The sequence below is a fragment of the Bombina bombina genome, chromosome 3 (genome assembly GCF_027579735.1).
Source record: "Bombina bombina isolate aBomBom1 chromosome 3, aBomBom1.pri, whole genome shotgun sequence".
Classification (NCBI taxonomy): domain Eukaryota; kingdom Metazoa; phylum Chordata; class Amphibia; order Anura; family Bombinatoridae; genus Bombina; species Bombina bombina.
In genome coordinates, this window is record NC_069501.1 from 493,153,824 (window position 1) to 493,171,835 (window position 18,012).

The window sequence follows — 18,012 nt, forward strand, 5'->3', positions numbered from 1 at the left end:
AAATGTCCTGTAATTACAAGGTGTTTACTGTCTCTTTACATTTGATGAAAATAAGTTTAATCAAATTGCTCAATGTTTTGAAATATATTAAAAGCATAATAAAATTATATTAACCAGAAATCTCTGGAAAAAAATACTCACCACTAAAAGATCCATTTGTCAAGACTGGACATTCATTCCAGGGAAGAGGATACTGGAAGGATTTAAAAAAATAAAATATGCTCCATCCTATAATGACATTATAATAAAGTCCCACAAAGAAGCATACCTAGGTTAAAAAAAAAAAAAGAAAGATAAATAAATACATAAGCAGAGAACCAGAATGTTCTCCAGACAATTTAATAAAGCTTTAACAAATGTAATTACTTGTTCTCTCAAATTGAACTGTTTAACATAATTAGTGAATACATGAGCTAGTTATGTGGTAGAATGAAATGTCTTATTCATCTTCCAAAACAAATTAGCAACAGGAAATTTCTGCATGTGTGAAAAAAGATCAAATATATCACGCAGATGTCAGCATGAGTTCTTTTCCAATGTAACAGAGGATTGCAGAGTACTGTATTGACTCAGAATACAGGTCAAGCAAAGCTGTTTTTTTAAGGGATTTTGTACATTTTCTCTTCTTGAATGTTCACAATGACCCATTTTACCTGCTGGATGGGTAACATGATTTATAAATAGATCCTTTAACTTTACTTTGTCATTTCAAATAACAGATGTTTGCCTGTTAAAACCACCACCTATACTGAAAATTAGAATACATTTGTATTCTCTAAAGAAAAGCTACATAAACAAGAATCGGCAGCAGCCCAGTGGTGGATGGGAATAAACAGATACTAAAATATATACTTTTCAAGTTGCTTTCAATAAGGGCCTGATTATCAAAACGTTGCCGGTCTCATGTGGAAAAACATTACCTACATTCACTGGGGCTACCCTCAGCAAATTCTCTTAAAATAAAAATGGGTTGCCCTTTCGATGTGTCTCTCATAGAAAGAGAAAATAGATTTAAAAGTGTCTTAAAGGGATACTAAACCCAAATGTATTCTTTCATGATTTGAGAAAGCCCTTGTTTGGCGAAATGCGCATCAGGCGCTTGCTATGAGCTCTCCTACCTCACTCTATGTCTCTCTTTAGTACAATTATTGGTAATATTTAATTTTGTGTAAAAGATCATATAGCTGACAGTTTGCTTTAAACTCAGACAGGTCTTCATCGCTCCAGTATTGCACTTAGAATTGTATAGATTGTGTGAGGTCAATCCTCTTTCTTAGATAGTTTCCTCTGTGCAATCCGTGAGCAGTTTTGGGGGCAGTCCTGCCTGAGATTTCACTACTGTCTCAACCTTCATAGCATATACCGATTTTTGACTTTATACTGTGTTATTTGATTACAGTACATAGGTATGGTTATTACCTGGGTATGCCAGCTCTGTATTTTAATCTAAGTTTTATATACTCTCACATGGATAGTTTGTATCTATCTTTTACTTTAACTATTAAACGTTAAGTTTTATTATTTAACTCGTCTTGGACAGCCCCCTATCTGCTATATAGTATTACTACATGTTATTTTGAGTGCTCTATTACTATCCATTTTTCTCTTCCCTTATTACTTTAATTAGTAGGATAGAGAGCACCCCCCATCACATATTATTGTTGGGTTATTTTACCCATACACTATAGTGTCAGACTATTGGTACGAGATTATGTTTCTGACACGCATGGGGTCCTGATAGGATTTAGCAACTCTTTTCCCCTCTGTACATTATACTTCAGATAGAGCATGCAATTTTAAGCAACTTTATATTTTCTCCTATTATCAATTTATCTTCGTTCTATAGGTATCTTTCTTTGAAAAAGCACGAATGTAAGCTTACATGCCGGCCTATCTTTGGTTCAGCACCTGGGTAGCGCTTGCTGATTGTTGGCTAAATATAGCCACCAATCAGCAAGCGCTATCCAGGGTGCTGAACCGAATATGAGCTGGCTCCTATGCTTACATTCCTGTTTTTCAAATAAAGATACCAAGAGAACAAAGAAAAAATGATAATAGGACTAAATAAGAAAGTTGCTTAAAATTGCATGCTCTATCTGAATCGCAAAAGAAAAAAAATTGGGTTCAGTATCCATTTAAACAAAAAAAATCTAGTTTACTTCCAGTATCAAACTTTGCACCAACTTCCTACTGAGCAGTGTAAACCTGTATGAGTCTGTGATTTAATGATGGACGTCACATGATACAGGGGGCAAGGAAATTGAATGAAATATTGAAATTTGTCAGAAGAAAAATGTTTTAAAAAAAATCTCCTGCTCGTTTGAATTTACAGTAAGTGCTGTGTCACTGTCTTGCTAATATGCATTTGCTGGTTATCTAATTCTACTGTAAGTTTAAATTAAACATTCTTTTTTTATATATCATTTTCTTACTGACAAGCTCAATAAAATGACTAAATTCCATGGTTTAGAGTAGATTGATTTGTCAGTTTTTAGATTATATAAAAAATATACAATATTGAATTAAGTAACGACAGTAATAGTCATCTTAATTCTAGGAACATGAACAATGCTCGAGGGATACAGATTCAGTAGTGGGTGGCTTCAGAAATCGTTCTTCATTTGTCAAGTACAAATACAGACAGTGAAGTTATGCCTGTTTAAATAGTTTACCACTTATAATCAGCAGCAGCACTGCCTCAAATTCAATTTATAAACGTTTATATGATGGGAACTCAGCTTTCAAAAGTAATTTAGATTTCAGAATGCGATTTAAAAGAAGAAATTATTGGACACAAATATGGTCTAGATTAAGTGTGGAGCGCAATTTATTGCTCCCATTCGCATAATAATTGCGCTAGAAGTATGCTTTTTGCATGCGCTGGGTAGCGCTTGTATTAAAAAGATGAAAGTAAAAAGTGCTAACCCGATGTGTGCAAAAATTTGAAGTTAGAATATCTTAACCTCATTAAAGTATTTCCCTATAGAAGTCAATAAAGCAAAAAAGTGGAAAAAGACACCCTACTCGTCCGGAAACCTGATCACATTTTCTCAAGTATGCTAACCAGACATGAAAATATTAATAATTCACATTCCAATGTTCTTCTCATAGCAGAATATGTTCTATTTATTCATAAATACATATTTCTATATATATTATTTTTTTTGGTTTTATATATATATATATATATATATATATATATAATTATGGTATAGATTATAGATATATACAGATATATATAGGAATATCTATTTAAAAATACATAAAATATATTTCCTTATGTGAAGAACATTGGAATGTGAAATAATTACAGCAAATACATAGTTAAACACTTTATTAAAAATTAATTTGTATAAATATGTTTTAAAATGTTTTCATCTACTTAACTGCAAAGGGCTCCAATCATATATATGTTTATACATTTGTGTACATATGTATTTATGTGTTTATATGAGTATATATGTCTGTAAATACATATATACACACACACATGTTGATACATAAATACATATGTACACACATATATACATATAAATATACATACATATACACAGAGGCATAACTAGAAACCACAGGGCCCAGGTGCAAGAATCTAAGAAGGGCCCCCCCCCCCAAAAAAAGAAAGTGAATTTGATACATATCTTTTTTTTTTTACATTTAACACGGGGGAAAAAATGTCAATCAGATCACGTCTGCAAAAGGAGGTACCCTGTGCCCACAGTCTGTGAGATGGTCTGACCCCCTATTACTGTATATAGTGACACTGTTTAACCCACCAGTACTGTATATAGTGAGTTAGTGACACATTCTGTAATCTGCCTGTGAGATGGCTGGCCTGACCCTACCCGCCCCAGTACTTTATAAAGTGACCACAGTAGTCTATGACATGGTCCAGCCCCCCCTGTACTGTATATAATGATACTGTATAGACTGACACTGTTTACCCCCCGCCCCCCCATGCTGTAGTAAAAAAAGGTCTGTAATTTGCTGGTTCCACAAACATACACACACATACATGCATGCATGCATGCATAAATACACACACAGTCACATACACACACACATAAACACCAATGGGTAAAACAGAAACACTAACCCCTGTAGTCAGAGACACTAGCGAGGCATCATGTCACACTCACATGATATCAGTGCAGGCAGTGGCAGGTCAACGTTTTTTATTGTAAAAAAAAAAAAAATTTGAAGCTGGGGCCCCACCCTTGGGGGCCCAGTCGCAATTGCGACCTCTGCAAACCCTGTAGTTTCGCCCCTGCATATACATATTTAGACATGTATATGTATGTATCTATTTGTTAAAGTTCTTTGCAGACCTTTTTTCGCATTTACAATCAACTTGTAATACAAATAGCCATGATAAAACCGATATTGATAACGCAAAAAAGTTAGCACGTCACTTGTAATCTAGTCCTATGTATTGTATTTGACAGGATTCCCAGAAATGCAGGCGGACGCAAATGTTCACTGGTATTATAGGTTCAGTGCGTTTCCATAGGCTTCAATGGGAGCATCTCATGCTGTGAAACATGGCAGAGAACCCAGCGCAGCAAAGGGGGTAAGTCACGCAGTGATGGGCAACAAATTTTAAATATATATGCATATGAATATATACATAAATATATTTATGTGTTTATATGTGTATATACACATAGTAACCCATAAATATATATGTATATAAGCATATACATATATATTTTTTTTAGGAATAACACAGTCCTCAAAGACTGCAACACCCCACCCCCGCTCACATTAAGCCCTTAAAACTGCTTTGTGCAATTATTATTTAAAAAAATAAAAATGCTAAATTTTTTTTATTCTAAAAAAACAACACTGCACTTTATATTGGGGGAGATTTTTAAAATTAATTTTCGGAAGGCTAAGTGCTACTGCGAGCTCGCTGTAGCATTAACCAGCCACTTGTAATGGCTGGTTATTTATTGTGCGCACGATAAATTAGCGCTCCACTTGTAATCTAGCCCTTAGGTGGTAAAATAAAATGCTCTGAAAGTACTATACCACTTCCTTTTGTTTTAAAGGCATTGTAAAGGCTTTTAAAGATACTAGTTGGCAGCTGCCTATGGGTACTTTACAGTCAGGGATGCCACAACATGCATTCCTGTACATTTAATTTCTTGTTATTCAGAATTATTTTAATGGTCAGGCTGTGTAGACTACTTAGAGACATTGTGCTAAATGCATGGAGAGCCTATATTCTAAATTCATTCATGCTCACTTAACCTATCTTTTCTAGCCAATCAACAGTGGGCGTTCCTGCCATTAACATTTATAGATGCGTTAAATAGCCCAAAACATGAATCTTGTGCATCAAACGTAAACCGATAGAAACCCAGAAAAACAATAATTACAACCACAACACTTTAAACACATTTGTAAAAGTTCTGTACATGCATATAATTGTAAAATATTTGCATGTCTGATTTTTTAAAGGTACATGAAACCTCAAATTGTTCTCATGATTAAGAGAGAGCAGACATTTTTAAAGGGCCATGATACCCAAATGTTGAAACACTTGAAAGAGATGCAGCATAGCTGTAAAAAGCTGACTAGAAAATATCACCTGAACATCTCTATGTAAAAAAGAAAGTTATTTGACCTCAAAAGTTCCTCAGTAGCCACATCCCATTGTAAAGGACTTCTAAGCAGCAAATCTGTCCCGGGACAGCAAAAAGGAGCGAGCATTCGTGCACACTCATTATTTCCCTAATCAGTTTAAGGAAGTTTACTATGAAATCTCATGAGATCACAGTAAAAGAGTTTATGACCTCAGCACTGCTGATGCTGATTGGCTGCTGTTCATTTCTTCATTTTTTTTACCTGCAGCTGGGCAGCAGCTGAGTATAGCTTTTTACACAGAACTGCTGAGCTGAGGAGATTGTGAGGTAAAATATCTTCCTTTTTGACATAGAGATGCTCAGGTGATATTTTCCTGTCAGCTTTTTACAGTTATACTGCATCAGTTTCAAGTAATTTAGCACATGAGTATTATGTCCCTTTAAGCAACTTTCCAATTTACTTCTATTATCACATTTGGTTCATTTTCTTGCTATCCTTTATTGAAGGAGCAGCTTGACTAAGGAAACTTGCTGAACATATCAAGAAAGCCAATGACAAGAAGCATACATGTGCAGCCAACAATCAGCAGCTAGCTCCCAGTAGTGCATTGCTGCACCTGAGCCTGTGTATTCTTTTTTTGGTAAATGTGGAGTTTAGCGTCCCAAATTATGTAACCATGTTATATTTTATTAAACCATGTTATATTTTATTAAACCAGGTTATATTTTATTTCACCATGTTATATTTTTTTAAACGTTCTATTTTATTTAAAAATGTAATTTTGTGAAATTACTTCAAAAAGGTACAACATGAGGGGGCGGGCCCATGTATAGGTTCCCAGAGGCGGTAGCAGAGTGGGATTCCCTTCTCCTTCCCTCCCCGTGGTACCTTCTAACCGTGCGCTGGAATTTGGGACGTCAAACTCCACATTTAACCTTTTAACTATATACAGTGGATATAAAAAAAGTCTACACACCCCTGTTAAAATGTCAGGTTTCTGTGATGTAAAAAAATGAGACAAAGATAAATCATTTCAGAACTTTTTCCACCTATAGGGGGGTAGTTATCAAGCCGTCTACTTTTCTGGCTTCGCCGGCCCAATACGTCCGCCTAAGCTCGCCTACCTTCGCCGCCGCGGACCTTGAATACGTTCGCCTAAGTTATCAAAAAAAGCTGTCAAAAAGCCGTGGGGCGATGAGCAGCGGACTGTGACAGTTATCACTCATCCGATCTCGCTGCCCTTCGGCTTTTTCCCAGCTTTATTGCTAGCCTGTTACTAAGCACTCACACTAAACTACACTGTTCTACCCCCTATACCGGCTCCCCCGGAGGCCCCCGCAACTAAATAAAGTTACTAACCCCTAAACCGCCGCTCCTAGACCCCGCCGCAACTCTTATAAATGTATTAACCCCTAAACCGCCGCTCCTAGACCCCGCCGCAAGTCTTATAAATGTATTAACCCCTAAACCGCCGCTCCCGGACACCGCTGCCACCTACATTATACCTAGTAACCCCTATCCTGCCCCCCCTATACCGTCGCCCTCTATTATAAAATTATTAACCCCTATCCTGCTGATCCCGCACCTCCCCGCAACTAAATAAATAGTTTAACCCCTAAACCGCCGCTCCATGAACCCGCCGCAACCTATAATAAATTTATTAACCCCTATCCTGCCCCCCACTACGCCGCCGCCACTGTAATAAAATGATTAACCCCTAAACCTAAGTCTAACCCTAACCATAACGCCCCCCTAACTTAAATATTAATTAAATACATCTAAATAAATTAACTCTTATTAACTAAATGAATCCTATTTAAAACTAAATACTTACTTATAAAATAAACCCTAATATAGCTACAATATAAATAATAATTATATTATAGCTATCTTAGGATTTATATTTATTTTACAGGTACCTTTCAATGTATTTTAACCATGTACAATAACTATTAAATAGTTATTAACTATTTAATAGCTTACCTAGCTAAAATAAACTGAAATTAACCTGTAAAATAAAAACTAACCTAAGTTACAATTACACCTAACACTACACTATACTTTAATAAATTATTCCTATTTAAAACTAAATACTTACCTGTAAAATAAACCCTAAGATAGCTACAATATAAATAATAATTATATTCTAGCTATCTTAGGATTTATATTTATTTTACAGGTAACTTTGTATTTATTTTAGCTAGTTAGAATAGTTATTAAATAGTTATTAACTATTTAATAACTACCTAGCTAAAAGAAATACAAAATTACCTGTAAAATAAATCCTAACCTAAGTTACAATTAAACCTAATACTACACTATCATTAAATTAACTAAATAAACTACCTACAAATAACTACAATGAAATACAATTACATAAACTAACTAAAGTACAAAAAATAAAAAAAGCTAAGTTACAAAAAATAAAAAAGTAAGTTACAAACATGTTAAAAATATTACAACAATTTTAAGCTACTTACACCTAATCTAAGCCCCCTAATAAAATAACAAACCCCCCCAAAATAAAAAAAATCCCTACCCTATTCTAAATTACATAAATTTCAAAGCGCTTTTACCTTACCAGCCCTTAAAAGGGCCATTTGTGGGGGCATGCCCCAAAGAAAACAGCTCTTTTGCCTGTAAAAGAAAAATGCAACCTCCCCCCCCCAACATTAAAACCCACCACCCACATACCCCTAATCTAACCCAAACCCCCCTTACAAAAACCTAACACTAATCCCCTGAAGATCATCCTACCTTGAGTCGTCTTCACTCAGCCGAGCCACCGATGGAACTGAAGAGGACATCCGGAGCGGAAGAAGTTAATCCTCCAAGCGGCGCTGAAGAAATCTTCCATCCGATGAAGTCATCATCCAGGCGGCGCTGAAGAAGTCTTCGATCCGGCCGATGTCATCTTCAAAGAGGCGCTGAAGAGGTCTTCTATCCGGGCGAAGTCATCTTCCAAGCCGGGTCTTGAATCTTCCTTCCGCCGACGCGGAACCACCTTCTTCACCGACGGACTACGACGAATGACGGCTCCTTTAAGGGACGTCATCCAAGATGGCGTCCCCTCAATTCCGATTGGCTGATAGGATTCTATCAGCCAATCGGAATTAAGGTAGGAAAATCTGATTGGCTGATGGAATCAGCCAATCAGATTCAAGTTCAATCCGATTGGCTGATCCAATCAGCCAATCAGATTGAGCTCGCATTCTATTGGCTGATCGGAACAGCCAATAGAATGCGAGCTCAATCTGATTGGCTGATTCCATCAGCCAATCAGATTTTTCCTACCTTAATTCCGATTGGCTGATAGAATCCTATCAGCCAATCGGAATTGAGGGGACGCCATCTTGGATGACGTCCCTTAAAGGAGCCGTCATTCGTCGTAGTCCGTCGGTGAAGAAGGTGGTTCCGCATCGGCGGAAGGAAGATTCAAGACCCGGCTTGGAAGATGACTTCGCCCGGATAGAAGACCTCTTCAGCGCCTCTTTGAAGATGACATCGGCCGGATCGAAGACTTCTTCAGCGCCGCCTGGATGATGACTTCATCGGATGGAAGATTTCTTCAGCGCCGCTTGGAGGATTAACTTCTTCCGCTCCGGATGTCCTCTTCAGTTCCATCGGTGGCTCGGCTGAGTGAAGACGACTCAAGGTAGGATGATCTTCAGGGGATTAGTGTTAGGTTTTTGTAAGGGGGGTTTGGGTTAGATTAGGGGTATGTGGGTGGTGGGTTTTAATGTTGGGGGGGGGTTGTATTTTTCTTTTACAGGCAAAAGAGCTGAACTTTTTGGGGCATGCCCCCACAAATGGCCCTTTTAAGGGCTGGTAAGGTAAAAGAGCTTTGAAATTTATGTAATTTAGAATAGGGTAGGGATTTTTTTTATTTTGGGGGGGTTTGTTATTTTATTAGGGGGCTTAGATTAGGTGTAAGTAGCTTAAAATTGTTGTAATATTTTTAACATGTTTGTAACTTAATTTTTTATTTTTTGTAACAGCTTTTTTTATTTTTTGTACTTTAGTTAGTTTATGTAATTGTATTTCATTGTAGTTATTTGTAGGTAGTTTATTTAATTAATTTAATGATAGTGTAGTATTAGGTTTAATTGTAACTTAAGTTAGGATTTATTTTACAGGTAATTTTGTATTTCTTTTAGCTAGGTAGTTATTAAATAGTTAATAACTATTTAATAACTATTCTAACTAGCTAAAATAAATACAAAGTTACCTGTAAACTAAATATAAATCCTAAGATAGCTAGAATATAAGTATTAATTACATTGTAGCTATCTTAGGGTTTATTTTACAGGTAAGTATTTATTTTTAAATAGGAATAATTTATTAAAGTATAGTGTAGTGTTAGGTGTAATTGTAACTTAGGTTAGGATTTATTTCACAGGTACATTTCTCTTTATTTTAGCTAGGTAAGCTATTAAATACAGTAGTTAATAACTATTTAATAGCTATTGTACATGGTTAAAATAAATTGAAAGGTACCTGTAAAATAAAAATAAATCCTAAGATAGCTATAATATAATTATTATTTATATTGTAGCTATATTAGGGTTTATTTTAAAGGTAAGTATTTAGTTTTAAATAGGATTCATTTAGTTAATAAGGGTTAATTTATTTAGATGTATTTAATTAATATTTAAGTTAGGGGGCGTTAGGGTTAGGGTTAGACTTAGGTTTAGGGGTTAATAATTTTATTACAGTGGCGGCGGTGTAGTGGGGGGCAGGATAGGGGTTAATAAATTTATTATAGGTGGCGACGGTGTAGGGGGGGCGGTTTAGGGGTTAATACATTTATTATAGTTGCGGTGGGCTCCGGGAGCGGCGGTTTAGGGGTTAATATGTATAGAGTAGCTTGCGGTGGGCTCCGGGAGCGGCGGTTTAGGGGGTAATAACTTTATTTAGTTGCGGCGGTGTAGGGGGGACAGATTAGTGGTGTTTAGACTCGGGGTACATGTTAGGGTGTTAGGTGTAGACAGCTCCCATAGAAATCAACGGGATGTCTGTCAGCAGCGAACTTGTACTTTCGCTATGGTCAGACTCCCATTGATTCCTATGGGATCCGCCGCCTCCAGGGGTGGCGGATTGAAAACCAGGTACGCTGGGCCGTAAAAGTGCCGAGCGTACCTGCTAGTTTTTTGATAGCTAGCAAAAGTAGTGAGAATGTGCCGCACTTGTGTGCGGAACATCTGGAGTGACGTAAGAATCGATCTGTGTCGGACTGAGTCCGGCGGATCGAAGCTTACGTCACAAAATTCTACTTTTGCCGGTCTCGAGCCTTTGATAACTAAGGCGAATCAGCCTCGCCACAAATACGCTGCGGAATTCCAGCGTATTTGAGGTTGACGGCTTGATAACTAGGCCCCATAATGTGACCTATAAACTGTACAACTCGATTGAAAAACAAACTGAAATCTTTTAGGTAAAGGGAAATAAAACTAAAAAACTAAAATAATATGGTTGCATAAGTGTAAACACCCTTAAACTAATACTTTATTGAAGCACCTTTTGATTTTATTACAGCACTCAGACTTTTTGGGTATGAGTTTTTCAGCATGGCACATCTTGACTTGGCAAGATTTGCCCACTCTTCTTTGCAAAAACACTCTAAATCTGTCAGAATGCGAGGGTATCTCCTGTGCACAGCCCTCTTCAGATCACCCCACAGATTATGAATTGGATTCAGGTCTGGGCTCTGGCTGGGCCATCCCAAAACTTTAATCTTCTTCTGGTGAAGCCATTCCTTTGTAGATGTGGATGTATGCTTTGGATCGTTGTCATGCTGAAAAATGAAGTTCCTCTTCACGTTCAGCTTTTTAGCAGAAGCCTGAATGTTTTGTGCCAATATTGTCTGGTATTTGGAACTGTTCATTATTCCCTCTACCTTGACTAAGGCCCCAGTTCCAGCTGAAGAAAAACAGCCCCAAAGCATGATGCTGACACCACCATGCTTCACTGTGAGTATGGTGTTCTTTTGGTGATATGAAGTGTTGTTTTTGCACCAAACATATCTTTTGGAATTATGGCCAAAACGTTCAACTTTGGTTTCATCAGACCAGAACACCTTTTGCAACATGCTTTTGGGAAACTTCAGATGTGTTTTTGCAAAATTTAGCTGGGCTTGGATGTTATTTTTTGGAAGAAAAGGCTTCTGTCTTGCCACTCTACCCCATAGCCCAGACATATGAAGAATACAGGCGATTGTTGTCACGTGTACCACACATCCAGTACTTGCCAGATATTCCTGCAGCTCCTTTAATGTTGCTGTAGGTCTCTTGGCAGCCTACCAGACCAGTTTTCTTCTCGTCTTTTCATCAATTTTGGAGGGACATCCAGTTCTTGGTAATGTCACTGTTGCACCATATTTTCTTCACTTGATGATGACTGTCTTCACTGTGTTCAATGGTATATCTAATGCCTTGGAAATTCTTTTGTACCCTTCTCCTGACTGATACCTTTTAACAATGAGATTCCTCTGATGCTTTAGAAGCTCTCTGCGGACCATGGCTTTTGCTGTAGGATGCGACTAACAAAATGTCAGGAAAGATCTACTAGAACAGCTGAACTTTATTTGGGGTTTATCAGAGGCACTTTAAATGACAGGTGTGTACTGACTCCTATTTAACATGATTTTGAATGCGATTGCTAAATTCCGAACACAGCTACATCCCCAGTTATAAAAGGGTGTTCACACTTATGCAACCATATTATTTTAGTTTTTTATTTCCCTTTACCTAAAAGATTTCAGTTTGTTTTTCAATTGAGTTGTATAGTTTATAGGTCACATTAAAGGTGGAAAAAGTTCTGAAATGATTTATCTTTGTCTCATTTTTTTATATCACAGAAACCTGACATTTTAGGGGTGTGTAGACTTTTTATATCCACTGTATATATATATGCCGTCTGGATGAAGACTTCTGCCCGTCTGGAGGACCACTTCGCCCGGCTTGGATGAACACTTCTCCCGGCTTCGTTGAGGACTTCGGCCCGGTTGGGTGAAGACTTCTCCCGGTAAGGTGATCTTCAAGGGGTTAGTGTTAGGTTTTTTTAGGGGGTATTGGGTGGGTTTTAGAGTAGGGTTGGTTGTGTGAGTGGTGGGTTTTAATGTTGGTGGGGGGATTTGTACTTTTTTTTTTACAGGTAAAAGAGCTGATTACTATGGGGCAATGCCCCGCAAAAGGCCCTTTTAAGGGCTATTTGTAATTTAGTGTAAGGTAGGGCTTTTTTTTATTTTGGGGGGGGGGGCTTTTTTATTTTGTTAGGGGGATTAGAATAGGTGTAATTAGTTTAAAAATCTTTTAATTTGTTTATTATTTTCTGTAATTTAGTGTTTGTTTTTTTTTGTACTTCAGATAATTTTATTTAATTGTATTTAATTTAGGGAATTAATTTAAATTATAGTGTAGTGTTTGGTGTAATTGTAACGTAGGTTAGGTTTTATTTTACAGGTAAATTTGTCTTTATTTTAACTAGGTAGTTATTAAATAGTTAATAACTATTTATTAACTATTGTACCTAGTTAAAATAAATACAAACTTGCCTGTAAAATAAAAATAAGATAGCTACAATGTAACTATTAGTTATATTGTAGCTAGCTTAGGGTTTATTTTATAGGTAAGTATTTAGCTTTAAATAGGAATAATGTAGTTATAGCTAGTTATTTTTATTTAGAATTATTTTAATTATATTTAAGTTAGGGGGTGTTAGACTTAGATTTAGGGTTTAATACATTTAATATAGTGGCGGTGAAGTTGGGGGCGGCAGATTAGGGGTTAATAAATGTAGGTAGGTTGCGGCGATGATAGGAACGGCAGATTAGAGGTTAATAAAATGTAACTAGTGTTTGCGAGGCGGGAGTGAGGCGGTTTAGGGGTTAATATGTTTATTCTAGTGTTGGCGATGTCCGGTTCAGCAGATTAGGGGTTAAAAATGTTATTATAGTGTTTGCAATGTGGGAGGGCCTCGGTTTAGGGGTTAATAGGTAGTTTATGGGTGTTAGTGTACTTTTTAGCACTTTAGTTAGGAGTTTTATGCTATGGCTTTGTAGTGTAAAACTCTTAACTACTGACTTAAATGCGGTACCAGTCTTGACAGGAGAGGGTGTACCGCTCACTTTTTGTCAGACTCGTAATACCGGCGCTATGCAAGTCCCATTGAAAAAAAAGGATACGCAATTGACGTAAGTGGATTTGCGGTATTTCCAAGTCTGGACAAAAAAGTGAGCGGTACAGCTGTACCTGCAAGACTCGTAATACCAGCGAGCGTTAAAAAGCAGCGTTGGGACCGGCCAACCCTGCCTTTTAAGCCTAACGCAAGACTCGTAATCTAGCCGAATATAACTACAAGTACAAACACCCTTTATCGAAACTGCTCAGGAATGGAAAAGGTTTGGATTTCTGAATATTTGCATCTGTAAAATGGGACAGATTGGAGAGGGAATAGGACTAGGTATAAACAATAATATCTTATGTCATTTGCACCAGTTTTTCTCAACCACGGTTCTCAGGTACCCTCAACAGGCCAGTTTTTCATTACAGCTGAACTAGAGCGCAGGTGAAATAATCAGCGGATGGGTTAAAGCCGATTAGTAACCATGGTTACTGATCAGCTGTTTGTTTCACCTGTGCTCTAGTTTAGCTGTAATGAAAACCTGGTCTGTCGGGGGTATTTGAGGACCGCGGTTAAGAAACAATAATTTACACAATATTTACACATCATAATACAGCTTATAATTTTTATTACAATTGTATACACAGTACTATTAGAATAGTTATTACAATACTTTTAGAAAGTTGCTAAAAATTGCATGCTCTATCTGAACCACAAAAGAAAAAATTTGGCCTCAGTGTCCCTTTAAATAAATATACACTAGCATTTACATTTTTGAGCACACAAACCACGCCAAAGATGCACTTACTGGTGGGGAAAATGGTAATATTGTAATCATTTTAGTTAAAAAAAAATGTATAGTGAAAAAAAGTCTGGATTTCTGTATAATTCTGGGTGTTGGAATTTGTAGCTGTACAACGTTTGCAAGTAGTGTGATTATAGTACAATAGGGAAGCAAATAGGCAGCTCTTTGTGTGCGACACACACAACACAAAGTGAAATAATCTCTATTTACAAGAATACAGCACCAAACATGGTACTCACGAAGCAGGCTGGGAAGTTTATTAGTCTATCAGTAGACTGACCTCAATAGTAGTTCTACTTGATCCTCTGCAACACAGTGGGTTGTTCACTACATACTGTCACAGTCACACCTTGTTGTCCCATATCCCTTGTCACCACCATATTTAAAGGGACATTAAACACTAAACAAATGTTAGATAGAATGATGCATTCAAAGAAAAGATTAGTCTGAGAATAACATGTAGATGTATTTTTTAAAGTTTCATTAACTGTTTAAATATTGGCAAAATAAGTGTAAAGTTTTAGCGTCTATAAAACAATGGGAGCTGCCATGTTGTAACTTGTGTTACCTTCTCTGCTGTGGCCAATTAGGGACATTTATAAATAGGTAACTAGAATGTGCAGCCAATGGCTGTGTGGAATATAACAGTGTTCTGCTCTTCCATTTCTAATAGGAACTGAAATGCTCACAATTTCCAAATGGAATTACAAGAAAAGGAGACAAAATAAATAATGAAAGTATATTAAAGACTTTTTATTTATATACGACTTTTTACATTACCATCTTATTTTATATTACTATCTTTAATAACAGAGTTTGCTACTGGTTTAAAAATATTTGGCTTAATCTGTATCTGTTGTTAGAAAACATTTTTCTTTCATGATTCAGATAGAGAATACAATTTTAAAACACTTTCCATTGTACTTCTATTATCTAATTTTCTTTGTTCTCTTGGTATCCTTGATTGAAGGAGCAGCAGTGCACTACTGCGAGCTAGCTGAACACATCAGCTAAGCCAATGAAGAGAGGCATATATGTGCAGCCACTATTAAGCAGCTAGCTCCCAGTAGTGATTTGCTGCTCTTGCGCCTAACTAGGTATCCTTTTTAATAAAGGATAGCAAGAGAACAAAGCAAATTATATAATAGAAATAAATTGGAAAGTTGTTTAAAATTGCATGCTCTGAATCATGAAAAAATGGCTTTCATATGCCTTTAAAAGGAGCAGTTATGATCATTGTGGACACTGTGGGGAAGATTTTAATGAAATAAACATTTGGGACTACGCGCACCCTTATTGAGGGATTTCTATCTTTCAAGTGTGGCTACAGTACTAAGGGGAAAAAAAGTGTCCCTAGGGACACCATGAAATAAGTTACATCCTAAATGGTATAACATATTTTAATAATTAACCAAGACTAATAAAGAAATATTGGACTCAAAAAACTTACAAGACAGCTGGCGTAACCAATTCCACCAAGCCGAGGACATATATAGTTCCACACTCCAATGCTACCTCTACGGATTCTCTGGCCCACAGCCAGTTCAAGGAAGAAGAGAGGGACACCAATTAGAATGAGCAGGATCAGGTAAGGAACCATGTACGCACCTGCAAACAAAGAGATTAAAACAAGATCATGAAGAGCTCCACGCAATTTAAACAAACAAGAAAGTCAAAATGAAATATTCATGATTCGGATATAGTAGGCAATTTTACATTTTACTTCATTTAGCAAATTCATTAAATTCTCTTTGAATCCTTTATTGAAAACCATTACTGATGATTAGTGTCTACACACATATGCTTCTTGTCATTGGCTCATCAGATGTGTTCAGCTGGCTCCCAGTAGTGCATTGCTGCATTAGAGCTGACTTTTAATTATGTGTTTAAAGGGACACTGAACCCAAATTTGTTCTTTCATGATTCAGATAGAGCATGACATTTTAAGTAACTTTCTAATTTACTCCTGTTATACATTTTTCTTCCTTCTCTTGCTATCTTTATTTATAAAGCAGGAATGTAAATCTTAGCAGACAGCCCATTTTAGGTTCAGCACCATGGATAGCACTTGCTTATTGGAGGCTTACATCTACCCACCAATAAGCAAGCATAACCCAGGCTCTCAACCAAAAATGGGCCAGCTCCTATGCATCACATTCCTGCTTTTTAAATAAAGATAGCAAGAGAACGAAGAAACATTGATAAAAGGAATAAATTAGAAAGTTGCTTAAAATTGCATGCTCTATCTGAATCATGAAATAAGAAAAAAATGAGTTTAGTGTCTCTTTAAGGGTTTATTTACAAGCAATAGTGCAATTGTAAAATGCTCTAACACACTGGACTATTTTCTTTTGGCTTTTTAATGCCTCGTTAAATCTGTGTAGTGATGGTATTATTATTATTTTGAAGTAGACATTGGTGCAAAGGGGTTAAAAACAGTAGAAATACCTCTCTGGATTTGCAGAGCACTGCTGATTCCAAGCAGAAAACTCAACTAATCCAATCAGCTAGTTTCACATCTGAGTTGTGCAACAAGTGCTGTTTATTGGATCAGCTGCATTTTCCACTTTAGACCAGGAGTGATCTGTAAGTCCTGAACAGTACTTCTGTGTGCTTAGCCCCTTTGCTGGAGTTAAACACACAGTAGTGTGGGCCGCTATTCTTAAAATTACATACTCTAACCGATTAGAGCATGTCATTTTTTTTCTATAATTGACCTTTAAATTGTAGTCAAAACATTTCAGTATAATTCTTTATTTGCTGCAAACTAACGGCTAGATTACGAGTCTTGCGTTATGAGTAAAAAAGCAGCGTTACGCTTTTTTACTACCGCTGGTATTACGAGTCTTGGCCTTACCGCAAATCAACTTACAAATACAAAAATAGTCCAGGAGCGCATGTGAATAGGCGAAGGAAGAATCTAACAGATTCTAACAGATTAACTTGGTTCAAATATTTATTACAAATCATAAATCATAAATATAAATGAAAATAACATGGATCCATGTATACTACATACATGTAAAAACAATAAAAACAATCAGAATGTGGAAACAGTTTGCAAACAGCTGTTAATTATAACAATTTAAAAACGGTTGCCAATCATGACAATGAGAATGAAGTTCCTATGAAGTCTCACCAATTAGGGAGATAAACAAATGGGAGTCATATAAAAAGATCTTAAAAATGATAAAAAAAGATCTTACAATAATAATAATAAATGTGTTCTGATGGTAAGAAATTCCTGTGAAAAATTCGTTTGGAAAAGTCCGGTGATGTAATGAAGATATAAATATAAAAAATATATAAAAAAAAAAATATAAAAAAATATATCCTGGAATAAAAATATAAATGCGGGTGAATGAAATATGTGGAAAAAATGTGAAAAAAATTCCTGGAGAAAAATGGGGACCCCAAAAAATTATAAAAAAATGTGTGAAAAGTGAAAACATAAATGTGTTCAAAAAAGTTAAGTGATATTTATAATCCAAAAAGGT

At 36.3% G+C, this 18,012-nt stretch overlaps 1 protein-coding gene across 1 annotated transcript in view; it reads right to left on the reverse strand.

Moving 5' to 3' along the window:
- The window catches only part of SLC6A17 (solute carrier family 6 member 17), a 260,585-nt gene that overhangs the window by 175,186 nt on the left and 67,387 nt on the right, over nt 1-18,012 (reverse strand). Inside the window, 2 exon segments of the mRNA XM_053706840.1 lie at nt 142-268; nt 15,966-16,123. Of these exon segments, the coding sequence (XP_053562815.1) occupies nt 142-268; nt 15,966-16,123 (285 nt within the window).